The sequence below is a fragment of the Apodemus sylvaticus genome, chromosome 5, assembly GCF_947179515.1.
Source record: "Apodemus sylvaticus chromosome 5, mApoSyl1.1, whole genome shotgun sequence".
Lineage (NCBI taxonomy): Eukaryota > Metazoa > Chordata > Mammalia > Rodentia > Muridae > Apodemus > Apodemus sylvaticus.
Genome location: NC_067476.1, coordinates 10,048,149 through 10,074,644, shown reverse-complemented (window position 1 = coordinate 10,074,644; position 26,496 = coordinate 10,048,149). Strand labels below are relative to the sequence as shown.

At 47.1% G+C, this 26,496-nt stretch overlaps 1 protein-coding gene across 8 annotated transcripts in view; it reads left to right on the top strand.

Annotated features, from left to right (window-relative positions):
- Fnbp1 (formin binding protein 1) overlaps positions 1-26,496 on the top strand; it is a 113,306-nt gene that overhangs the window by 66,272 nt on the left and 20,538 nt on the right. For 5 of the 8 annotated variants that reach the window (XM_052182112.1, XM_052182110.1, XM_052182111.1 and 2 more), the window contains exons 7-10: positions 16,551-16,679; positions 19,365-19,511; positions 21,007-21,201; positions 22,075-22,257. In XM_052182112.1, coding sequence (XP_052038072.1) covers positions 16,551-16,679; positions 19,365-19,511; positions 21,007-21,201; positions 22,075-22,257 — 654 coding nt within the window. The remainder of the gene's footprint in view (positions 1-16,550; positions 16,680-19,364; positions 19,512-21,006; positions 21,202-22,074; positions 22,258-26,496) is intronic. The other 3 variants (XM_052182115.1, XM_052182116.1, XM_052182117.1) reach the window with 1 other exon arrangement.

Genomic DNA, 26,496 nt, shown 5'->3' with positions numbered 1-26,496 from the left:
TGACTGCTCTTCCAGAGGCCCTGAGTTCAATTCCCAGCAACCACTTGGTGGCTCCCAACCATCTGTAATAGGGTCCCATTGATGTCCTCTTCTGGTGTCTGAAGATAGCTGAAGATAAGTAAATCTTTAAAAAAATAAAATTAAAAAAAAAAAAAGAGTGGAAGCTGGGATTTGGTTGATTTAGTTTCTGGGCATGGAATTAGAGTCTCTCCTGTTTTCCCATGGAGCTGAGTCTAGCATTTTACATTCGTTTGTTTGTGTATTTAGAGATTCGTGGCGATGGGGGCGTTGAACACACCAGTGGAGGTCAGAGGACAGTGTCAGGAGTCTTCTCTCCTTCTACCGTGTGGGTTCTGGAGATTGTCGAACTTGGCCGCAAGCACCTTTACCCCCAGAGCCATCTTGCTCACCCCTGATTTCGGGCTTTAGTTTTGATTTTTGAGACAGGGTCTCCCTGTGTAGCCCTGGATGGGCACTCACTGTGAAGCCTACCCTGGTTTGCCTTGGTAAATATCATAGTCAAAAGCCACGCAGGGAAGAAAGGGGGTGTTGCATCTTGCTACTTTCAGTCCATCATGAAGGAAGAAAGTAGGGACGAGAACTCAGAGCCCTCCGAGGAGTGCTGCTTAACGGCTGCCCCTCCCCGTGACTTGCTCAACCTGTTTCCTACAACCAAGACGACCTTCCCAGGGCTGGCACCGCACACAGTGAGCTTGGTCCTCCCCTATCAATCATCAATTAAAGAAATGTGTCAGAGATAGGACGCTGCGCACGCCGTTAGTCCCAGCACTTGGGAGGCAGAGGCAGGTGGATTTCTGAGTTGGAGGCCAGCCTGGTCTACAGAGTGAGTTCCAGGACAGCCAGGGCTATACAGAGAAACCCTGTCTCGAAAAAACCAAATCCAAAAAACCAAAACCAAAAAAAAAGAGTGTGCTCAGATTTTGCTGAGAACCAGAGTTTAGTTCCCCAGAAGTCATGGCAAGCTCATAAATGCCTGTAACTCCAGCTCTATGGGATCTGATGCCCTAATCTGTCTTCCTCAGGTCTCTACAGAATATACACATGCAGGCGCACCATTAAAAATAAAAGTAAAATATTTTAGAAGTCTAGGAGGGGTATGTGGTGTGTTTTAATGGTCTTACATTATATGATAAAATGTAAAAAGAAAAATAAAATTGAATCCAAGAACATCTTGAAGCCATCGTTAAGCAAGAAAGTACTTTGCTCACACTATTGTCTGGTAATTGTCTCAAGACTCTTGCAGTGGGCAGCCTAGGACATAGCCACGCTAAGAACCCAGTCCCAGTGCCTGAAGTTGGGGGGTGGGGCAGACCTGCTGAGACTGGAGCCAGGCAGGCAGCAGAGGGTTTTTTGGGGTTTTTTTTTTTTTTAACCATTTGAGGAAATAGTGTGTCTCCAGCTCACCCCTCCTTCAGCGTTTGGACACATCTGGAATGACAGAGTTCCTTCCTCTGCTGTCACTGTGCTACTGAGTTGACATCTTTATTGAATGTGTAAGCATCTTTCATGATTGCCCCTGATTTTGTTTTAGATAAAAATGTCTGACTAGTTCTCTGATGGAATCCTTCAGGAAGGACTCAGGAAGGCCATGGAAGGCAAGTTTCGTTTTTGGTTTTTCGAGACGGGGTTTCTCTGTGTAGCCCTGGCTGTCCTGGAACTCACTCTGTAGACCAAGCCAGCCTCGAACTCAGAAATCCACCTGCCTCTGTCTCCCAAGTGCTGGGATTAAAAGTGTGTATAATTACTACCTGGCCAGTAGGCAGGTTTCTTAAAGGCAACAATGGTGTGGTCCTGTCAGTCTCTGGGTCACCCACAGCCTGCCAGCGATCTAGAAAACAATTTAAAAAGAGAGAGATAAAAAGAGGAAGTGGCCAGTACAAATGCAGGAAATACATTTTGCAACTGCACCATTTTCTTGGAACCTAAAGGAATTTAAAAATACTTTCTTTGCTTTTTTGTGGGGTGTAGGGGGAGGTTGAGACAGGGTTTTCTCTGTGTACTTGCTATGTAGACCAGGCTAGCCTCAAACTCAGAGATCCACCCATCTCTGCCTCCTGAGTGCTGGGATTAAAGGCATGCACCACCACCACCATCACCACCACCACCACCACCACCACCACCACCACCACCACCACCACTACCCAGCAATGATTTATTTATCTTTTGTTATATTTATATTTAGGTACATTAGTGTTCTGCTTGCATGTGTGTCTGTAAGAGGGTGTCAGATCCCCTGGACCTGGAATTATAGACAGTGCCATGAGGGTGCTAAGAATTAAAACTTGGTCATTTGGAAAAGCAACCATTGCTCTTAATTGCTGAGCCATCTCTCCAGCCTAATACTTTGCTTTCTTGACACAGGGTCTCACTCTATAGACTGTGCTTCCCTCAAACCCACAGAGCCACATTTCTCTGCCTGCCAAGGTCCCGAGACATGCCAAGCTAAAATGCTTTCCATTTAAAACAAAAGAAAATTGAAGAAAATTAAAAGGAAAATCTAAAACATAGATATTGGTCTTTTATAAGTGGATCCCTAAAAGATTCTTTGTTATTCTGTGTTTTCTTTTTCTGAGCTATAATCAGCTGTGGAGACAGCATTTCCTTCTAAAAGAAGACCCCGGCAGCTTTTGAGTTGATTTGTAAAAATATCCAGTGGACCCAAAAGGCTTTAGCTCCTGGGGCAGGAAGCTATGCATCTACTTGGAGAGTGTATCCCTGCCTTCCTAATGGGGAGACAGGAGGCAGTTTACTTTATCTCTGAGGTTTCCTGCCTAAGGAGTAAGATTATCCACCTCAGGGACTGGCCAGAGGTCTCCATGGCCTGTGATGAATTCTAAGTGGGGTGGTCTAGCTCTCTCCCACAGCCCACAGGACCACACTGTATTTGCTATCTTAAGTCTGTCATGGACTACATAGTGCTCCCACTATTCTGCTAGAGGGGTATTATCATTGTGTGCATATGTGCATGTGTGTGCACTTTTATGCCCCATAAACGTGTGTGCCATGGTTCTCACTCGAAGGTCAGAGGACATCTTTTGGGAGACAGTCCCCTCCACTGTGAATTTTGCAGCTGACACTCAGGCCATCAAATATACAAACATTTTGCCCGCTGAGCCATTTCGCTAGCCCTATATTAGGTTTTTGAGAGCACCTACTTTTGCTAAGTAGCCCAGGCTGACCCCCAGTGTACAGTCCTTGTGCTGCATGGTCACAAAGGTTGGGATCCAAGGCATGTGGCCACCATGTGTGGCTTTAATACTCTGCTAATCAAGTGAATATTTGTGGCCTCAAGGAGTATTCCAAGCATCTAGGCGTTTACAGAGTACTTGTTGGGTGAAGACCGCTTCTTAGCAGTCAGATAATAATAGTCGACTAAGAGAGGAGATACAGAGAGTGGGAGGCGGTTGGATATGGAGTGATGAATATTCCTTGAGAAGCAAGTGGCCTTAGAGTCATTGTCACTGTGACCAAATGCCTGGCAGAAACAGCTCGAGGAAAGACTTTGCTCAAGGTTCTAGAAGTTTCTTTAAAAAAAAAAAAGATGTATTTATTTATTATATGTAAGTACACTAGCTGTCTTCAGACACTCCAGAAGAGGGCATTAGATCTCTCTACAGATGGTTGTGAGCCACTATGTGGTTGCTGGGATTTGAACTCAGGACCTTTGGAAGAGCAGTCAGTGCCCTTAACCGCTGAGCCGTCTCTCCAGCCCTAGAAGTTTCTTTCTGTCCTAGCAGGATAAGCATGGCAAAGAGGAGCTGTTCACATCACAGAAACCAACAAAAAGAGACCCAGACAGAAAACAGCACAAGATAGGCTCTTCAGAGACACATGTCCAGGGACTTGTTTCCTCTAACCAGGCCACACCATTATAGCCCGTTTTCTCCCTGAAGATGGCTCAAATGCTGACTCAATGGGAGGTTTAATCCATTGACTGTGCCAGAGCCCTCATCTCCCTCTGTGGACAAGCCCTGCACAGACTCAGACAAGTGCCTCACCTCATGGGTATTTCTCAATCCAATCAAGTTTACATTCAAGACTGACCTTCAAAACCAGACATGGCACAGTGGTGTGACACCGTCTGTCTATACTCCTAGCACTTGAGATGCTGAGGTAGGAGGGTTGTGAGTTTGAGTCCAGTATGTGCTACAGAGTGAGTTGGAGTTCCACAATGTTTACATAGTATAAGATTCTTTCTCAAAAAAAACAATTTTAAGAGAAAGAGAAAGAGAACATGGTGGACCATTGAGATGGCTCAGCAGGTAAAGGCAAATGTCGCCAAACCTGGTGATACGAGTTTATTCTTAGGGACGCATGTGGTGGGAAAAGAGAACTAACTTCCTCCCACACATTGTCCTCTGACCCCCAGTTGTGCACTGACACACACACACACACACACACACACATCACTTGTGTAGGAATAGGCTTAAAGGAGGGGAGGAATTGGAAAGGTGTCTTACGGTCAGAGCAACTGGGGCGAGGAGAACTCCTCCTGCACTGCAGAAGGCCCACTGCATGTGTGGCCTTGAAAGAGAGGATAGGGGACCTGGAGCAGTGAGACTGGGACCTTGAAGCATCTCAGAAACCAGATGTAGGGTGATTGTGACCTTGTGGGATGCTCTGAAGTCCCTTCCTGAAAAAGCATGCCTTCCCCAGAACCATCCCAGAGCCATACAAAGAGTGGGGCTGAGAACGTGATAGAGGTCTAGTAGCCTACGTGGGCACTGCCAGTATTGGGGTTTGAGGGGTGGGGCGTTCTGTGCTACATGGTCGTGGTTCTCGACAGGTGGCTCTACCACTGTGCTGCACTGAATAAACTCCTTGCTGTCTGCCAAAGCTCTTGATATGAGAGAAGCGGAAGAGAGTAGACAAGCAGGCTGAGTAAAGGCAGTAAGTGGGAATCAGTACACAGCTGTGAACTAGCCTGGACTAGGCAGCCTGGGTTCCTATTATTCACCACCTACCCACAGTGCTAAAGCTAATATGATGCAGGCCACCAGGTGTTACTGTTGATACTCCTTTATGAAGTAAATGTCCTTCTCCATAGATGATACATAGTTTAATTTTTTTTCTAGGAGTTTGAGTGGTCACTGCTCTCCCCATGTCTTTGTTTCATCATCATCATGCTGATGTGATAGTTTAGCTAGGTATTAAATTCTAGGCTGACTTTTTTCTTCTCTCAACATTTTGAAGCTATCATTCCCTTGTTAGCCACCTCATACTCTGTTAGGAATCTGTCCTCTACTTAACTTTAGCATTCCTACGAAAAGAGCTGGCATTACTCTATCGGCTAAGATACCATGTTTGTCTTTGATGTTCTATGGCATGGTTATTGTATTTCAAAACATAGTTTTTGGTTTTAATTTCCCCTGCTTAGGTGTCCTTGAGTATCTCTTTGTTTTATAAATTCAAGGAAACTTTACGCATTAAAGCTTCAAAAATTGCCAGATATGGTGGCATATACCTTTGATCCCAGCACTCAGCCATAGAGGTAGGGGGAGGCGAAGTTCTGAGTTCAAGGCTAGCCTGATCTACAAAAGAAGCGTCAGAACAGCCAGGGCTGTTATACAGAGAAACCCTGGTTTCAAAAATTATTTATGTCTTTCTGTCACTGGAACTGATGGTTCAAGGACTTGTGCTAAATGTATGTATATTTCCTCAATGTATTCCATAGGCCTCTTCATATCCTCCTCCTCCTCATCATCATCATCATCATCATTGTGAGGGTGACACACTGACGTGAGGAGTCAGTTCTCTTCTTCCACCTTTACATGGGCCTGTCGATCAAACTCAGTTCACAAGGCCTTCGTGGAAGGAGCCTTTGCTCACTAAGCCATTTTCCGACCTCATTGTGTTTCTCTCCAGATGTGAACTTTTGTGTAACTTTTATTCATTCTATTAGCTCATTTATTGAGCGTTTTAATTCCACAGCTCCTTTTGCATTTCTGGCAGTCTTCTTCAGACCTTCACTGATAGCGTCTTACTGATGTGACCTCTGTGGCTTTTTACTTTCAACTTGTCTTTTGGCATCTTGCTTTATTTCTTTCAGACACTCAGAGAGTCCAGGTTGTGGTCACTGCTCTTCTCTGTGGTATTGGGTCTCAGGGTAGCTTGATCCCTGGTGTGTTGTAATCTTTCTTGAATGAATATCTTTGACAGTGATTGCTGCTTTTCTGGAGCTGTAGGACGGTGGAAATGCCAACCTAGTGAGGGTGTGCATTGTTTCTGCGGGGCAACTAGTATGCTAATTTATGGGCTTGGACATTCTTTTTCAAAGAATTTTTATTGATGATTTTATGCATATGTGTGTGAGAGTCTGAATTTATATGTGTGCATCAAGAGTGTAGTGTGGGGCTGGTGAGATGGCTCAGTGGTTAAGAGCACTGACTGCTCTTCCAGAGGTCCTGAGTTCAAATCCCAGCAACCACATGGTGGCTCACAACCATCTGCAACAAGATCCCACGCCCTCTTCTGGTGTGTCTAAACAGCTACATTGTACTTACATATAATAATAAATAAATCTTAAAAAAAAAAAAAAAGAGTGTAGTGTGGCCTCCTGAGGGCTTTGGGTCCTCTGGAAATTGGCTTACAGGCAGCAGTGAGCCACTGTGTGATTGTTGGGACTAAACTTGGGACCTCTGGAAGTGCAATAAGTGCTCTAACCACTGGGCCGTCTCAAGGTTGACATTCCTTGGTTTCTCTGTGTAGCCCTGGCTGTCCTGGAACTCACTCTATAGACCAGGCTGGCCTGGAACTCAGAGATCTGCCCCGCCCTGCCTCTGAGGTTCAGACCAAGGGAGCATGACACCGCTGTATCAAGCAGTCTTCATTAGATGCTTGTTGTAACTTAGACAATCAAGGACAACAGCTGCCACCAGGAAAGTTCAGATTAACTTCAGAAATGGAGGAAAGGACCAGAGTGGCGGCTCAGTCAGGGGCAAGCACCAGGCCCAGGGCGCAGGCCTATAACCCACTTTGTTTAAAAAACAAAAACATGCCTGGCGGTGGTGGCTCATGCCTGTAATCTCAGCACTCTGGGAGGCGGGGGCAGGCGGATTTCTGAGTTCAAGGCCAGCCTGGTCTACAGAGTGAGTTCCAGGACAGCCAGGGCTACACAGAGAAACCCTGTCTCAAAAAAACCAAATAAAACACAAAACCATTATGTGATCAACGAGAGAGGGCCCAGCCTCAGTGGGTGGTGCCATCCCTGTACTGGTGGTCCTGGGGAGGCTGTGCAAGCTAGTAAGTAGCACCCTCCGTGGCCTTTGCATCAGCTCCTGTTTGAGTTCCCGCTCTGACTTCCTTAGATGATGAACAGCAATGTGGACGTGGAAGCCAGATAAATCCTTTCCTCCAGAACCTGCTTTTTGATCATGGTGCTTCATTGAAGCCATAGAAACCCTGAGACAATGCTGTTCTTGTTTCTGTGTGAGCTGGGCTGTGATTGTGCCTCCTTTGGGGTGTTTCTTTTCTTTTCTTGCTTTCTTTCTTTTTTGTTTTTTGTTTTTGTTTGTTTTTGTTTTTTTTCGAGACAAGGTTTTTCTGTGTAGCCCTGGCTGTCCTGGAACTCACTTTGTAGACCAGGCTGGCCTCGAACTCAGAAATCTGCCTGCCTCTGCCTCCCAAGTGCTGGAATTAAAGGTGTGCATCCGGTTCCCGGGATGTTTCTTTTCTAAAGCTGCATTGACAAGCCATTTAAGTGTCTCTACAGTGACCCTGAGAAGCAAATGCAGTGTTTTGTTAACCCTGGTGGCCGTGCCCTGGGCCTTCACCTTTAGCAGGGGCATCCATAGCAATGGGTGCTGGGAACTTTACAAGCCCTGGAGCTGCTTGTTGAGAGAAGATGGAAGGAATGGAGTGGAGGGGTGGAGCACACTTTTAGCCCCAGCCCTCAGGAGAAGAGGCAGGTGGGTCTCTGTGAGTTCAAGGCCACCCTGGTCTCCTTAGAAAGTTCCAGGCTAGCCAGGGATACATAGTGAGATAGCAGTTTCAAACACCCCATAAGGAAACACTCTACTGCAGTGGCAATGGGGGCGGGGCAGGGGGCAGGGACCTAGGGACCATGACTCATTACCTCCGCGCATAAGAGCTAATACCAAAACTGTCTCTGCAGTCTCCTCTCTGGACATGACACTAGTCCACACAGCCTGTGCCGCTCAGCTCAGCAGAAGCTGCTTTTCCCCTTGAGTTAACAGACATTTTGAATTCTACTTTGGGTAACTGGGGTACTGCGCAACAGAGAGCCTTTTATGGCCCTGTTTAGCAAGTGAATGGTGTCCGGATGGAGATCCTGCTCTCATTTGCTATCTTTCTGTTTTGGGGTTTTTGTTTTGTTTTGTTTTCTCCTATTTCAATGACTGTGCACCAGAGTAACCCGCAGTCCTGGGGCTGGGACATTGTAAGACTGGGGGGGGGGGGGGCGGGGAATAAAAACCTTGAGGAAATTGCTGGAATAGTTCAGGCATATTTCTTTGGTTAACTTATTTTGAAGTTTTTCTGTTTTGTATTTTCACCGCCTCATAATTTATCCCAGACTGCATTGTTTTGGCAAGCACTCAGCCTAGAAGTTTCCAACAACAGCTCCCAGCACTCTGACTGAATAGAAATTGTCTCTTAGTTTTGAAGTCGAAAATGTATTCTAGATGCAACCCTTTGCTGGAAAGGCTCAACAATGCCACTTAAGCCACCGCACGCTGCACGGCCGGACAAAGACCGGCTTCTTCTCTCTCAGTCCCGCCCTTCCCCCTCTGCCCAGCTTCACAGGGTCCATCCTCAGAGGCAAGCTTGTCTCTCCAACCTCTGACTCCTCCAGCCGCCAGTGCTAGAATTTACACCATGCACTCACCATTGGGACAGAAGAAGATATTCCTTAATAATGCAATTAAGTTATAAATATTGTTTCATGATTAGCATTGAGGTACATCCCCCTGCGCCCACTCCCAGCCAGGGTTCCTCTGCAGCCCTGGTTGACCTCTGATCTGCAGCCCAGGCTGGCTTTGAACTCACAGAGATAATATGCCTGTCTCTGGCTCCTGAGTGCTGGGACTAAAGGTGTGTGCCACCACCGCTAGCTTGTGGTACAGCTCCTGTGTGTATGTGTGTGTGTGGGGGGGGGCATAGGTTTAGTCCCCAGCTGAGCGTGCATTGGGAATGCTTTAGGAGCTGGAGAGATGGTTCATCGGTGAAGAAATGCTTGCTGTTCTTACAGAGGAACCAAATTCATTCCCTACCACGCCCCCACATCAGGAGGCCCACACCATCTACAGTTCCAGCTGCAGGGCATCTGACTCTCTGGGCTTCCACAGACAACTGCCCTCACTTGCTCTCCCCTCACACACACAATTAAAAATAAATCTTAAAAAATACAGTTTTGAAGTCTTTAAGACATTATATAAAGCTATGAAGCTTTCATTTCTTTTCATTAAATATTCTTTTCATCGTTATTATTGTTGTTAATCTGAGACATGGCCTCACTGGGTATCCTTGGCTGGCCTGGAACTAACTCTCTATAGGTCAGGTCAGCCTCAGACTAACAGATTCTCTTGTTTCTGCTTCCCGAGTCCTAGGGTTAAAGGTCACACCACACCTGGCCTACATTATTCATTTTGAACCAGGTTGGACATCGGCTTCTGTTTATTTACTCGTTAGTGCAGAGACTGATCCTGACGCTTGTGTATGTGCAGCAGGTACTGAGCTGAATCCCAGCCCTGCTTTCCGGTTATCGGCTCCAATTACTAGCTGTCGAACAAAGCCAATGCATAAGCTAGTCCCTTTCTTTTTGCCTGTTTTTTGTTTTTTTGTTTCTGTTTTCCCAAGACAGGGTTTCTCTGTGTAGCCCTGGCTGTCCTGGAACTCACTCTATAGACCAGGCTGGCCTCGAACTCAGAAATCCGCCTGACTCTGCCTCCCAAGTGCTGGGATTACAGGCGTGCGCCACCACTGCCCAGCCTTTTTGCCTGTTTGGTTTGTCTGTTTGTCTGTTTGTTGAGACAGAGTCTCATGGTCTTAGTTCCCCAAATGCTGGGATTATAGAGTGTTACACTGTAGGCCTGGCTTGTAGGGCACCTGTGGTGAACATTTTAAAGGGTTTCGGGGCTAGATAGGCAACAGAGTCCTTAACAGGCTCACCTAGCAGCCAGGATGGCTCTGGGTTGCATAAAACAGTGTGGTAGTACCAGCTGCCGGCTCAGCCTGTGGGATGTGCAGCCAGGCAAGCCGGACAGTCAAGGTCATCCTCAGCTACCCAGGGAGCTGGAGGCCAGCCTCAGCAGTCAGAGGAGTCTGCCAAAAAAAATAAAAATAAGTAAATAAGCAATCAAATCAATAAAATGGTTTCCTAGGTATTCACAGGTGAAGAGTTGCTTGTTTGCCAGAGGCTGGGCCAGAGCCATTCTGGCTGGCCCGTGCATATCGGCAAGTCTAGAAAACTTTCATTTTAATGGTTAGGGGATCCTGGGGTCCTCTGTGGGTTTGCATCTTTTGATATAAAGTGCCTAGAAAACAGGTAATACCATGCTGTGATACTAACATCCTATTACATTATTAATATCTGATGGTCTGTATGTCCTGCTCTCTTTCCTGGCCGCATCCAACAGACAGATAGACTCTCAACAGACAGGATGGGCAGGAATGTGTTACTTTATAAACTATACAAACTGTAAGTTTAATGTTGACTATCTTGGTGCATGTCTGTGATCCCAGCACTCAGGAGTCTGGAGGATTGCTGTGAATTTGAGGAGTTCCAGGCTATCTAGAGCTCTGGTGTAAGGTCCTATTTAAATAGAACAAAACAGACAGATAAGAAAAAAAATTTCTATAGACAAGTTATTTTCTGCAACCAGATGTTGTTGTTGTTGTTGTTGCTGTTGTTGTTTTGGTCATCCCAAGAAAAAGAATGCAGGGTGGAAAAAGCCACAATATTACAGTTCTGAGTTTACCTTTCTCTTGGCCCAAAGAATTTGAGGAGTTGCTAGAATCCAGAGACCCTGCTGGGTTCCCCCAGGGCCTTCCTTGTGGGGGAAATCAGGCCCATCTGCCAGTTCCAGGGACAGGCTGCCAAGCACTGCAGATTCTGAGCAGCCTGTGTGGATGCACCATGGAGGCCTCATTGAGGCAGGGGAATGAAGGGCAGCGTGAGCCTCCTCTTCTTGTGGTGTAAAACACAGCCCAGGCCTTCCTGAATAACTCACAAAGGGAAATGCAAGAAGCCAGCGCTCTGACCATGGGACTCCTATGGTGGTCTTTGCTGATTCCCCCAAGCCCCAGACTTTTGGTAATAAAAGATAGGGTGTTTATAAATTTTTTGGATTTGTTTGATTTTTATTGTTATAATAGTTGTTTTGTGTTTTTGCTTGTTTTTTTTTTTTTTTCATGACAGGGTTTTTCTGTCTACTCCTGAAACTGTAACTGTTCAAACTGTCCTGAAATTCACTCTGTAGACCAAGCTAACCCCTCATACTCAGAGATCCACCTGCCTCTGCCACCACCCAACTGGATTTTTATAATTTTTTAAAAAATAATTATATATTTTCATTGTATGTATATGAGTGTTTTGTCCACATGTGTAGGTCACAGAAGCCAGAAAAGAGCATGGAATCCCCTGGAACTTGAGTTAGGATAGCTGTGAGCTACCATGTGGGATGCTGGGAACTCAGGTTCTCTGCAAGAGCAGTGAGTGTTTTGTGCTTTGAGACTGGGTCTCACTCTGTAACCCTAGCAGTCCTGAAACTCACCCTATAGACTAGGCTGGCCTTGAACTCACAGAGATTCCCCTGCCTCTGCTTCTTGAGTTCTGTGATTAAAAGCATGCGCCACAATGCACCCAGCTCACCTTTATTCCTAACATCCTGTATCAAAGCAAACAAGGAACAGTGCCTGGCGGTCCCTTTTGCTCCCTGGATGTCCCCTTTGCTGGGTATCACAGGTGCCATGGGACAACAGATTAGAAGATGCAGCTTAGGTTCTGTCACTCACCATCGATTGGTCATCATGAGACAGGAAAAGGCCGAGGTCGTGAGGGTGGCCATGGGCATAAAGAGAGTTTGGATTGATTGGCATTTCGCTGTCTCCAAGACTGCCGAGTCTGGTTGAAGGTCAGTATGCCGCTTTTTCCTACCTCACTGGAGTCACATGGACGATGGCAAGGCTTCCCCCACTTGTGATCTTACCTGAACGAGGGTCACATGGGCCCTGTGTCGTCCCAGGATGCACTGCAAACGGAACCCCAAGCTGGGAGAGAACGACCTGTTACACTATTCACGGTGGCCCAAAGCTTTATCTCGCTGTCCTGGGTACGTGTATATGTGTGCGCTCATGAACATGGAGGGCAGACGACACCTTCAGGTTATTGGTCTCTCCTTTGTGTAAGACCCTGGAATAGACCTCAGGCGTCTTAGCAGCAAGCACCTTTACCCACTGAGCCGTCTTGCCTGCTCCTTCCCCATGCTTTAGGATTCAGGAAACTCTCAGAAAGAAGTTTCTGCAGTTCGGTGGAAGTGGGTTTTTCCTGCAGTAAGTTGTTGAGACCCTTGAAGGAGTGTTAGCCAGTTGGTAAGAGGTGAGAAGAATGTGTAGCTCAGCTCCCTCAATTTTTGAAGAGTTGGTTGTGTGGTGTGCTCTGAGGCGCTGCCATGGAGAAGAATCAAGTCCTTTTTTGTTGATGGGGCTACTAGCTGAACCCGTCTATTGAACCAGCTCCTCAGCTAGAATAGCTTCACCCAGTCTCAAAGCTGGGGAGAGCAGTGCCTCTTAACCTTCCTGGTGCTTTACCCCTTTAATACCTCATGCAGCGCCTCGTGTGGTGGCGGCCCCCAATCACACAATTATTACTCCATAGCCATAATTTTGCTGCTGTTCTGAATTGTAATGTAAATATCTAATGCACAGGCTGTCTGATAGTGCACCACTGCTATAGAGGATCAGAGCCCATGCATGCAACTAAACAGCAACTGTGTCTGTGGCTGACCTTTTCTGGTACATGCTGACTTTGGGAAATGCTTGGGAAGTCTCCCCTTCCAGCCACTGAGCAGTTTGTCACATACAACCTACTTTTTAATCACACATCACAGCGTAGCCAGAAAAGAACTCAGGGTAGGTACCCCCTGTGCTTTGTCACCTTTCCAATTTACTTCAAACGCCAAACAACTGGCTAGACATAATGGTGTACACCTTTAATCCCAGAACTCAGGAGGCAGAAGCAGACCTCTGAGTTCGAGGCCAGCCTGGTTTGCATAGTAAAAGCCTGTCTTTAAAAGAAAAAAAAAAAAAAATCTAGTGCTGGAGAGATGGCTCAGAGGTCAAGAGCACTGGCTGCTCTTCCAGAGGTCTTGAGTTCAGTTCCCAGCAACCACTTTATATGGTGGCTCACAACAATTTATAATGTGATCTGATGCCTTCTTCTGGCATGCAGCTGGACAATCTAATAATATTTAATTTAATCTCGCCTTTGTCTACTGAGTGGTTAGGCTCTTGAAAGCCATACACAGTCACAAAGAAGAGACGGGGTAGAAGGATGAATAGCTACGGAGGGGAGCAAACCTGACCTGTTTTCTTAGCGCGCCCTACATTCCTGGCTAAAGATGGACAGAGACCACGCTGTCATTTTCTCCTTTATGTTCTAAACCCTAAGGAAAGACATCACATTGGATTAACCAGGTAGTAGTCAACTCTCTTGAAGAATATGAGATAAGATGACCAAATGGGGAAGATGGGCGACTTTATCGTTAGCAGTGGAGAGCACTGGACTGTAGCTCGATTTCCTGTTAACAACGGCCCTCTGACCTTTGCATCCAGAGGCCATACAGAGGCCAGGTAGGGACCAGGAAATCTTAGGGGCCTGGAGAGACGCCTCACTTGTTGAGTTTCAGTTCCCAGCCCTGACACGGCAGCTCACAACTGTCTGAAACTCTAGTTGCAGGAAATTCTGATGCCGTCTGCCGCCCTCCACAGACAGAATGCACATACATGGTACACGGACACACATGCAGGCAGCACCATACACACATTAAGTAAACATACTTGCTAAAAAAAAATATTTTTTTAAAGCAAACCCACGCATGGTAGGGTCTATACCTGGTCTCATTTGGATTTATTTGGGGAAATTCCCCGGGGTTTCTCAGTGGAATTTTGAAGTATAGGTTTGATATTTCCGATGGCAACAAGATAACCTGAGTCTCATTCAGTTTGTCTATGACTTACATCCACTGGCATTGTGGGCCTTTTGAATTGTGTAAATCCGTTCTGAAACTCTAACTCATTGAAACACACACACACACACATCACCTCTGTGTGTCTTTGTGCTACAGCAGTGTTGCATGTAAGATGTTCCTAGAATAGGAGCTTTTTTTTTTAAAGCTGGTGAGTCAGTGGTGTGGTTAGGAGAGGAAATTTGGCCTCAGAGATAGATAACCACAGCTTCCCCCACCCCCACCCCCTTTTTTTAGTTTTAGGTTTTAGTTCTTTTGAGACAAGTTCTCTCTGTGTAGCCCTGGCTGTCGTGGTGCTCTATAGACCAGGCTAGCCTCAAATTCACAGAGATCTTTCCGCCTCTGCCTTCCAGTGCTAGGTTAAAGGTGTGTGCCACCTATGCCCCTCTGACCGTGGCTGTCTTTACACAAGTTTACTGAGAGGAGAGACACCATGATCCTTCGCCGTAGATGCCAGGAGACACCGTGTCCAACCATTACCCACGTGCCACGTGCGGCTTCATGGAGTTCACCCTGAGGTCCTGAATGCTTTTATCATCACTGCTGCATGGGACACGGGGAGGACACCCTGAAACTTTAGGTGTTAATAAGCTATGAAAGTGATTCCACGGCTGGGTTGAAACATTTTGAGGGGTTCAGGGGAAACAAGGGACCGTGCCAGACAGCCCAGACAATGCTGAAGGACCACAGCCACGGCTCTTAGCAGTTAAACTGCCCTCTATCTGTGTGTGTGTGTGTGTGTGTGTGTGTGTGTGTGTATGTGTGTTTGACATCCACACATACGTATTGTGTTTTAGGACTATTTCTCTGAAATAAACAGTCAACCACTTTATCTGATTGCAATAATGTTGTGTCTGGCGTAGGATGCCCCCCCTTCCCCTGTCCTCCCCTCCCTCCATCCCCCCTATGAGACTTTCCAAGGAAGGTCTATGAACAAACGAGGCAGAAGATATTTTAGAAGTTTTAGCATACACGGGAATCCCCTTTTTAGAATATTGGTAGCGATGATAGATGATAATGGGGGTGGGGGGAAGTTGGGGAGCTCAGGTCGGAGGCCTTGGCAATGCAGATAGAAGGCAGGCAGGGAACAGTGATCAAGATGGCTGCTGTCTCCCATGAGGAGAGGATTTTTGAAGGTAGCTAGGGATGAATGTCACAGAAACTTCAGTTAATGCACTTGTTGGGAGGACTCTGTCGGTGGCAGAAGGCAGAGCACATTGCCAGGACAGCATATGGTTGACAGGCCACCACAGTGGCAAAGGGGAAGAAGGTGGTGGCTAAAACACTCCCAGGTTAGCAGGGCATATGTCCAGGATGAGGTGACAGGCTGCCAGCAAAGGGGAAGAATGTGGTGGCTGAGACCCGCCTGGGCGAGCGGAGAGGACACCATGCCTTGCAGGACCGAAAAGCCCCAGGGAAGGAGGAAACACTTGGAAAGACTAGGAAATACTTTGCTCATGAGTAGGAAGGAAAATGAAGGAAGCCACCAGGGCCGGCCCCTTGGCTGGCCCAGAGAGACTGGAATGTGTGGGGAGAGTGGGACTCAGGCTAAGGTCACCAGGTCGGAAGCCAGTGAGAAACTTGGAAAGTAAAAACTCACCTGAGTGGGCTGGAGACCCAGGCCTGTCATGAGCCAGCCCATGGGTTTGATTGACACCCGGAACCTCTCCCCCAAACTGACTCTAAAGAGCTGCTCTTTCAGAGAACTGAGGTTTGATTCATAGCACCCATATCGTGACTCACAACCATCTCTAACTTTAGGAGACCCAGTGCCTTCTTCCGGCCTCCTTGGCAATAGCACACAGTGCATAGACGTATGTGCACACAAAACAGCCATATACATTTAAAACAAAACAAAACCCTCCTGAGGCTCCTGAGGTGGTTAGTGGGTACGAGTCTGTCTTAGTTAGGGTTTCATTGTTGTGAAGAGACAACATGACGAAGGCAACCTTCCAGTCAGCAAGCAGGAGGGGAGACCACCGGGTCAGCAAGCAGGAGGCTCTGGGTTCTTGAGTCCAGTATCACAAAGGGGTAATTGGGGGTTTTGTTTGTTTGTTTGTTTGTTTGTTTGAGACAGGGTTTCTCTATGTAGCCCTGGATGTCCTGGAATTCACTCTGTAGTCCAGGCTGACCTCAAACTCACATAGATCCCCCTGCCTCAGCCTCCTGAGTGCTGTGTGGATGTGCACCACCACTGCCTAGCCTAAGAAGTAATTTTTCATTGTATAAATTATAGAAAGTATATCAAGTGCTCTGGGCCCTGGTATGCCCTGCTGTAGGCTTTTGTCTATCTGTATAACAGTATTTTCTTACTTTTGCCCCAAGGCACGACAACAAGCTCAGATACGTCAGCAAATGGCAGAGGACAGCAAAGCGGATTACTCCTTAATCCTGCAGAGATTCAACCAGGAGCAGTGGGAGTACTACCACACCCACATCCCCAACATCTTCCAGGTGAGCGCTCCGCAGTGCCTGGGAGTCACTGTGTACCTCTGCTGGCAGTCACCCAGCCTCAGACCACATCTGGCTTCCCAAATGTCCACTGAGTCTGTGTGTGCGTGTGTGTGTGTGTGTGTGTGTGTGTGTGTGTACATTTACAGACAGGGTCTCACTGTGGACCCTGGGCTGTCCTGGAACTCACTCTGTAGACAGGCTGGCCTTGAACTCACAGAGATCCACATGCCTCTGCCTCTGAGTGCTGGCATAAAGGTATGTACCACGATGCTGAACCACCTTCCTTTGTGAGGCTGGCTCTCTTGCTGGCCCGGAGCTTGCCCTCGCAGCCCGGCTGGCCAGCAGCTGGTGCTAGCTGGTGCTAGCCATCTTCCTATCTCTGCCTCTACAGAGCTGGGCTTATTTGCACACCGCTCACCCGACCCTGGCTGTTTTCCATGATGTTCAGGGTTAAACTCAGATCCTTGTGGCAGGCACTTTACCAACTGAGCCTGGATCCTGTTTGTTTGTTTTTATTTTTATTTTAGTTTTATTTATTTATCTATTTATTTGGATTTGATTTTTTTCGAAACAGGGTTTCTCTGTATAGCCCTGGCTGTCCTGGAACTCACTCTGTAGACCAGGCTGGCCTCGAACTCAGAGATCCACCTGCCTCTGCCTCCTGAGTGCTGGGATTAAATGTGCATGCCACTGACTGGCCCTTGCTTTTTTTTTAGGCTATCTCAAGTGCTCAAAAATGGTATAAAGGACGCTCACTGTGGAGCACTCGTTTGTCACAGTCACAGCTAAGCCTTCCCTTCCATCCCCAGCACAAAATCAGTTAAGACACACACATACTATATATATGTATGTATATATATATATATATATATATATATATATATATATATGTATGTATGTATTATGCTTTTATACATATATGTGTGTATATAAACACACACACACAGACACGCATTCCATTTCTGTTTGGAGACTTTCTGTTTGTTTCTTATTTGTGTTTGAGACAGAGTCTTGGTATGTATTCTAGGCCAGCCTCAAACTAGTGATACTCCTGCCTCAGCTTCCAGATCACAAGGATTATACCAGGCCATTTGGAAAACTTTTAGGATCTGAGTTCCAAATGTAGAAAAGCCAAAGTAACTGACGGAAGTAACCCCCTGGCTGGGTCTGATCAGGCTCTCAGTGTCCCCACCACAAACATTTAGGCCAGTATTTCTCAACCTGTGGGCCAAGACCCCTTTAGGGGTTCAATGACCATTTTACATAGGTTACCAGCCTCAGGTTTCGGAATCATAGCAGTAGCAAAGTTACAGGTATGAAGTAGCAACGGAATACTTTTATGGTTGGGGGTGGTGGGTCACCATACCATGCGGAACTGTATTAATGAGTCACAGCATTGGGGGGCTGAGATCACTGCTCTACGCTGTGGAGGGCAGGATTTTAGTTCTGTCTCAGCCTGGGTTGCGTTGAGGCTGTTTCCAAAATGTTCTTGTAAAAGATGGAAAGTGGAGGGATGTATACTCCCAAGGAGGATACTAATAAAGCTACAATCAAACAAAGGACAAAAAAACCCAAACAAATAAACAAACAAAACCACCCCCACCTACCTCTAATGTAATCCCAGGACTTGGGAAGTAGAGACAGGACTGTAAGTCAAAGCTAGCCTGTCTCCAAACAACAGAGTAATAATAATAAATAGCATAATAAAGCCGTTGTAATGGGCCATGGTTCCTTCCCTTGGTACTGCGATAAGGTCCTCCCTCAAGGCCAGCTTCCAGAAGGAAGGAAGGGTTATTGGCTTGCAGCTGAGGGTACGGAGCAGGATATCCTGGCACAGAAGTCACTGCAGCAGGAGGTGCTGGTCACATGACATCAGGAACTGGGAAGTGAGGAACTAGGGGTGCTAGAGCTCAGCTCACTTTCTCCTTATTTTAATTTTTTCTATGTTTGTGTTTTGTATGTTTGAGTGTTTTGTCTTCATGTATGTATTCTGTGCACCACATACATGCAGTGCCTGCTCTAGCCAGAAGAGGGTGCTGGGACAATAGTTACAGACGGTTGTGAGCCCCCATGTGGGTGCTGGGGTCCAAACCCACGATCTCTGGAAGAACATCCAGTGTCCCTAACCACTGAGCCATCTCTCCAGCCCCTTCTCCATATATATACATATATACTCATGAGTTTAGCATGTGGTTATGTGTGGGGTGGATGTTTGTATCACAGTGTACACAGTGGTCAGAAAACATACTGATTTCTCCTTGCTAGATGGGTTCTGGGGTTTGAATTTGGGTTATCATGGTTGATGACAAGGGCCAACGTACCCGCTGAGGTGTCTTGTGCGTCTGCCTTTTTATCTCTAGGCTAGAACCCCAGCACAATGAATAATGACACCCACATTTAGGGTGGGTCATCTCACCTCAGTTAAACTAGTCAAGAAACTCCTTCAGTGGCATGCCTGGAGACTATTTGGTGATTGCTGATCCTGCCAATTGAAATCAGCGTTCCACTTTACAGGAGTCTTCCTGCAGTTACAGTGCAGTTGTGGGAAGGGCTCACTAGGCTGCCCAGCCGTTCAGTGAACGCAGCACAGCAGGCTGATCTATGACCATACAATAAATGCAGGGGAGCAGTAGTCACTACCCGGGTTAGCAGTAGACCAGTTTATACGCTGTCTGGTTTTTTCAGAAAATACAAGAGATGGAGGAAAGGCGGATTGTGCGCATTGGAGAGTCCATGAAGACGTTCGCAGAGGTGGACCGGCAGGTGATACCTATCATTGGGAAGTGCCTGGATGGTATCGTGAAGGCGGCCGAGTCTATCGACCAGAAAAACGTAAGCGCGGTCACTGGGCTTCTCTTGGGCTGACATCCCTCCCCTTGTCCCGCCAGTAATATCTCGTTCAGGGCCTCTGGGAGCTGGGCTCAGCCTTTGTCATTTTCCCCCTGAAAGGGCTTTCCTGAAGCCCTCAGTGTTTGGGGTTTCGTTCCCCAGTCCCTCCTCACAAAACACACTCTTGGGGTTGTCACTGAGGTGAACGGAAGTGTTTTGTTGGGATCAGACTGATTTCTGGAAAGAAGCAAAGCTCTCTGGGGCACCAGTGACCAGCTGCCTGCAGAACGGGGGACATTTGACACTGGGTGCTGGTGCCACCCCTCAGTGGATAGTCTGTGTCACTTTCAGGTTGTCAAAAGTCCCCTGGGAGACAAAATTGCCTTTTGTTTAAAATACTCACTTTTTAATGATCTCTAAAAAGAGTTCTGTCAGTCTGATATGCTCTGCTGCCTTGGAATATTTTTTAAATGGTAAATTTCTGTAAGAGAAAGTCCCAGGAAATAGGTGGTTTTCTTGTATAGAGTTTTGACTGTAAGATATCTTGCCTCCCATTTCATTAAGACATGTTAGCTTTAAGCATCCTTCAGGGGCCTCTGCCAAGTTTGTGAGAAAAAAATTATCAGTTGCTCCAAAATGAATGGCGTCTTCCCGCCTCTGACTGCATCCTACAGGCGAGCTTTCTACCCAAGGTGCTCAAACCAGTCTCTTTTTCTGTTGTTTTTATTTTTGTTTTTTTCAAGACAGTGTTTCTCGGTGTAGCCCTGGCTGTCCTGGAACTCACTCTGTAGACCAAGCTGGCCTCAAACTCATAAATCCGCCTGCCTCTGCCTCCCAAGTGCTCAGGTCAAAGGTGTGCGCCACCACCACCCAGCTAGTCTTTTTTTTTTTTAAGATTTATTTATTTATTATTATATGTAAGTACACTGAGGCTGTCTTCACACACATGAGAACAGGGCATCAGATCTCATTATAGATGGTTGTGAGCCACCATGTGGTTGCTGGGATTTGACCTCATGACCTCTGGAAGAGCAAGCAATCAGTGCTCTTAACCACTGGGCCATCTCTCCAGCCCGCTCAAACCAATCTTACCTTGACTGAAATTTCTTTTTTCTTCATAATTATGTCACCAGTTCAAGGTCTCTCAGAAAAATTTAAAAGAGTCTAAGTGAAGCTTCCTCCAGTCACCCTGTTTAAGGGTTTAGTGATACACCATAATCCATGTGGACAAAGGAGGAATCCTTCAAAGGAAAAGCATCGTGGGAGGTGGATCTGAGATGTGGAAAGTCTCTTGGCTTTCACCCAGAGGCAAAACTTTATGAATCGATCTCTCTAGCAATAAACACAGTGCTAAGGGGCTGGAGAGATGGCTCAGTGGATCCCAGTACTGAGACACAGTGGGATTCTCAGTGGGATTTTCTTGGGTCAGCCTTGGTATTTACCATCACCTTGGTATTTACTCTGGCGTTGACCTGCGTGTCCGTGGGTGTAATTGCAGGACTCCCAGCTGGTCGTAGAAGCCTATAAGTCAGGATTCGAGCCTCCTGGAGACATTGAATTTGAAGATTACACACAGCCGATGAAACGCACGGTGTCAGACAACAGCCTTTCCAGCTCCAAAGAAGGCAAACCTGAACTCAAGTTTGGCAGCAAGTCTAAAGGCAAGCTCTGGCCATTCATCAAGAAAAACAAGGTACTGGCCATGTGGACCCTGTGTGGGCAGAGAGCGACAGAGGCTCGGAGTTTGTCTTTTGGTCTTAAACTAAGATCTGAACTTTAGAAAGTGAGAGAGGACAGTTAGCGAGCTGCGTTCATTTCACGATTCAAACGGTCTCTCTGGTGTTGGAGTCTTTGCCATGGCCTCTGTCTTATTGCAGATGCGTTGTCCCAGGACTGGCTCGCCCACACTAACATCACTGACCTCACAGCCCTCTCACCCACCCCCACCCTCCCAGACCCGCTGGGCACCTCTGCTGGGAGCAAGGGGACCGAGTCCCATCTAACCGAGCTTGCCGGCCTGGCCTTGGTTTTGACACGTTAACCTGTCTCCGTGAACATTTTTCCATTTTCTTTTCATAGCGTGGTATGTAGGTGCATGACAGCTAACTGGCGGCCTAAACCAGATGGACGTGGCCTTACTGCATTAACCTTAGATCAGACTGATTGAGTTTCCCAGGACAGGACTGTCCCCCTGTTTTTCTGAAACCTCGGTGATTTAGACCCTCTTTTCCCCATCGAACTGCGTTAGTTTAGGTGTGGAAATGTTTACCCTCCGGCATAAACTGGATTTAGAATAACTAACCAGAGCCTTAGCTTGCATGTGGCCGTCTGCATGAGCTTTGGGTCATAATCTTCTGCTGTCCTGTCGCATACTCACAGACCCTCTCCTTTTCATCCCCTCTTTGTGGACCGCATCCTCCATGATTTCTTTTGTACCGTGGCATCGATATTAATGGTTTGTGTTTTACTTGCTTTGGATCTTGAATATGATTTGATGCTTATTTCTGTTTTGTGTTTCTTGTTTCTGATTTCTTTTCTGTCGTCATCTCCCACCCCTCACATGTAGCTCATGTCCCTTTTAACGTCCCCCCATCAGCCTCCCCCTCCTCCCCCTGCCTCTGCCTCACCCTCTGCTGTTCCCAATGGCCCCCAATCTCCCAAGCAGCAAAAGGAACCCCTCTCCCACCGCTTCAACGAGTTCATGACCTCCAAACCCAAAATCCACTGCTTCCGGAGCCTAAAGCGTGGGGTAAGTTCTGCTCTGGAATCCTGCATCTCTCGCGCACCGTGTCGCATGTCTCATTCTGCATATTTTACTTTGTGAATGGACCCAGTGTGTTTTCCTGTAACATTTAGAGGGAGAGAGAGCTGGAGCCTGGGCTCCCAGAGAGTAAAAGAACGGTAGAAAGAGAGGAAGGAACAGAGCCGGGCATAGGGGAGTGAGGGGGGAAGGGCCAGAAGGCCTGAGGTCTTTGTCTCTCTAGTCCATGCTGGAAGCACCCACACTTCCCCTTCAAAGATTCTAAGTCACTCACTTTCCTCCTTGGTCTCACCCACTCTGACTCGGTCTCTCGGACAATGTAAAGATGAGGAAGTGGGAGCCACGGGACAGTCAGAAAATCTGTGCTGACGAATTACAGGCAGGGATGCAGCACAGGCTCTGCTGTCCAAATGACGCCGCTGGCGAGGAGGAAGGAAGCTGACCCGGCATACTGGTCCCCTGTGAAGTCAAGGGGTAACAACAGAGTACCTCTCAACCTGCATCTCTCTGCAAAGGGAGAAGACGGCATCTTAACAGCAGCAGCATCCACCTGGGGCCTCCTCCCTTCTGGTCCCACCTTCCTTGACAGTGAAGCCAGTGTGCAGCTGTGGAGCCAGGGCATGAGTCAGCTCACGTGGTCTGGCGCTCTGTGGCACCCAAGTTTAGGGAACAGTCTCTTAGAATGTGGTTGCTGTTAAGACTCAAGTTTGAAAGTTCAGAGACATCCTTGGGTACAGAACTAGTTTCAAGCCATCCTGGGCTATATGAGATTCTGTCTCAAAACAAACAGGCAAACAAAAAGCCCTCGTACATGAACCTGCCTCAAACAAACAGACAAAAAGACTGTAGTCGAATGGTCAGTGCCTCGCCCATCTGCGGGTCCTGGCCTGTGGAGTTCCCCTACAGATGTAGCTGGATGCCTTCCTCCTGGGATCTCCAAGCATCCACACAGCTGAGCATTGAGACACTTCTTTTCTTTTCTTTTCTTTTCTTTTCTTTTCTTTTCTTTTCTTTTCTTTTCTTTTCTTTTTTTGGAGACAATCTTCAAAAACTGTCCTGTCCTGAAACTTACTCTGCAGCCCAGGCTGGCCTAGAGCCTTTCTGGAGTGCTGAGATTGAAGTCACGTTCCACCCAGTCCCTGAGGGCTCCAATTATTCCTAAAGCCAGAGCTGGGTACCAGACCTTGAGCTGATAAGCAGCAGCATTCTTGCAGGTAGAAAGTTCCCAAGTTTTGTGTTTTCTACCCCACCGTCCTCTGGCCTGGGAAGAGACTCCAAACCGTGGCTAATTAGCTGAGAGCATCAGCCTCCGGTCCGTCTGCTGGCGGATTTTTTATCCCTAGAATCTCAGGACTGAGAGAATCTTCATTTCATGGAAATGGTGTTCTGGTCTACATCTAACCTTAGTACTCCAGAGGCTGAAGCAGGAGGATTGCAGTGAGTTTAAGACCAGCCTGGGCTTTATAATAAGATCTTACTTAGAAAGAAAGAAAGAAAGAAAGAAAGAAAGAGAGAGAGAGAGAGAGAGAGAGAGAGAGAGAGAGAGAGAGAGGGAGGGAGGGAGGGAGGGAGGGAGGGAGGGAGGGAGAGGGAGAGGGAGAGGGAGGGAAGGAGGGAGAGAGGGAAGGAAGGAAGGAAGGAAGGAAGGAAGGAAGGAAGGAAGAAGGAAGGAAGGAAGGAGGGAAGGAGGCCTGGAGTATGGCCTGGCTGGTAGATTACTTGCCCAGCATGCATCTCCAGCACAGTACAACATGCAATAGTGCAAGCCTGTGAAGATCAGAAGGTCAAAGTCATCATTGGGTGCACAGTGAGTCTGAGGCCAGCCTGAGCTAAGGGAGATCCTATTTCAAAAATAAAATAAAAGAATGGGTCACAGAAACAGCTCTGAAGGTAAAAGTGCTTGAGGGAAGTCTGACCACCAGAGTTCCATTCCCAAGATACACAGTGGCAGGAGAGAGCTGACTCCCAGACTGCCCACTGCCCTCCCTCCACATGCAATCAATCAATCAATCAATCAATCAATCAATCAATCAATAAGAGTATATGAAAGGAAGAGTAGCATTCAAAAAATCAAGGTTGAAGGAAGGAAGTATACACATGAGATAATTGTTTTGCTTTTAAGGCTACTTAAGGTCAAGTAAGAAATAAGAAATTTTGTCTTGAAAAAATAAAACCAAAAAAAAGAAAAAAAGAAAAAGAAAGAAAGAAAAAGAAATCAGAAATTTGAGCTGGTGAGGTGGTCCAGGATTCGGGCTCAGGCTGCCAAGTCTGACGATGTAAGTTCCGTCTCTGGGGACCTACAAGGTGGAAGGAGAGAACCGGCTCTTGCAAGCAGCCCTCTGACCCCCCATGCACACCTTAGCGGCTGTCAGCAGGCAGAGTAGCTTCAGAAGTGGGCAATAGATCGGATCGATCGATCGTGCGGAGCTCTGTTGTTGGGACTGGTTGAGCAGGCGGCAGCTTCCTGGCTTGATTATGCTGTCTTTTAGAGCTTCACTCTTCATCAGAAAACTTTTCATGGATGTACCCAGGGTGAGGCAGGCTTAGAGTCAGTTAAATACCATGACCACATGACCACTTGTGTTCATAAACATCTGCATCTGTCTGTCAGTCATGGGGGATGAGATGTGCTAAGTGTCCTCAATTACCATCATGCGTGTGCGTGTGCGTGTGTGTGTGTGTGTGTGTGTGTGTATGTGTGGTCCATGACGCCACATCCCACAGTCTCCTGGTCAACAATGGTTTCTGCGTCTGTGTTCTGGTGTCCCCAAAGCGTGTTGGCAAAGGCCAAAGAATGTCTGTGTTTGATTAGTACAAGAAAAGATGGTTTAAAAATTTTTTTGATTTCAGCAAATTTCTTTGATGGAAACTTTCCTGGAAGGTAAGTGCATTCTCCCAATGACAGACAAGCTAAACGCTGTGACAGTGAGGGACACGCATAAGGGACACGGACAGAGAGCGCTTGTGCTTCTTCTTGCAAGGAGTGGTGGGGGAAAAGAACCTGGGGGGGGGTGCAGGGAGGGAGGGAGGGAGGAAGAGGGCAACCGCAGGCCTTTGAAAAGAAAACATCCTAAACCCAACGTCTGGGGAACCAGGAACTGAACCCGGTTGTTTGTTGAGCAGCTTCCGTGCATGGTGCGGGAGGTGCAGTTGGTAGGTTCGAACCCCCACGTGCAGGGGGCCCTCTCTCCTGTTTCACTCTCTCTCCCCTGCACCTGAACTTGAGACTCTTGAGCAAATGAACTCCAGGGAGGATTCTCGGAGAATAACCGGCTGTGGCTGTGTGTCTCTTTCATTCCATTCAGATTTTTCATTTTGGATTTTGTCTGTGTGAGTGTCCCCTGCGGGCATGTCGGCGCCATGTGTGTGTCCACTGACCTCAGAGTACAGAAGAAGGCATTGGATCCCCTGGGTCTGGAGTATGAATGGTTGTGAGTCACAGCATGGGTGCTGGGAATCGAACCCAGATACTCTGTAAGAGCAGTGTGTGCTCCTAACCACTGAGCCATGTCTCCCATGCCCTATGGTGTGTCTTATAATGTATCACATTTCACAGCCTTCAGATTTGAATTCTAAGTATCTGGTTTAATGACCAGAGTATGGAAATTGTATGCAAACATTTCTTTTTCTTTTTCTTTTCTTTTTTTTTCTCTGAAACGGGGTCTTGCTGTGTAGCCCTGGCTGTCCATGCACTCGATATGTAGACCAGTCTAGCCTTGAACTCATAGAAATCTGCCCTTCCCTGCTTCCTGAGTGCTGGGGCTACAGATTGGCACCATCACCACCTGGCTCAGTGTGCAAACATTTCTTAGCATTGCTTAGTTTATTTTTAAATAATTAAACAAGATTAAATAGTTTTGTGATATTTACAAAGAGTTTACATTGCCAGACTGTCACTGTTCCATCTTTACACAACTCAAATAAAGATTAGAGAGAGCCAGGCAGTGGTGACACACGCCTGTAATCCCAGAATTCTGGGAGGCAGAGGCAGGCCAGTTTCTGAGTTCGAGGCTAGCCTGATCTACAGAGTGAGTTCCAGGACAGCCAGGGCTACACGGAGAAACCCTGTCTTGAAAAAAACAAAACAACAACAAAAAGATTAGAGAGTGTGTCCTTAGTGCTGTGTGTGAAGGCACACACCAGACCTGGGGAAGAGAAAACTGGAGGACCAGGAGGTTGAGGTCATCTTCCCCTACACGGGGAGTTTGAGGCCAGTGTGAGCTACGT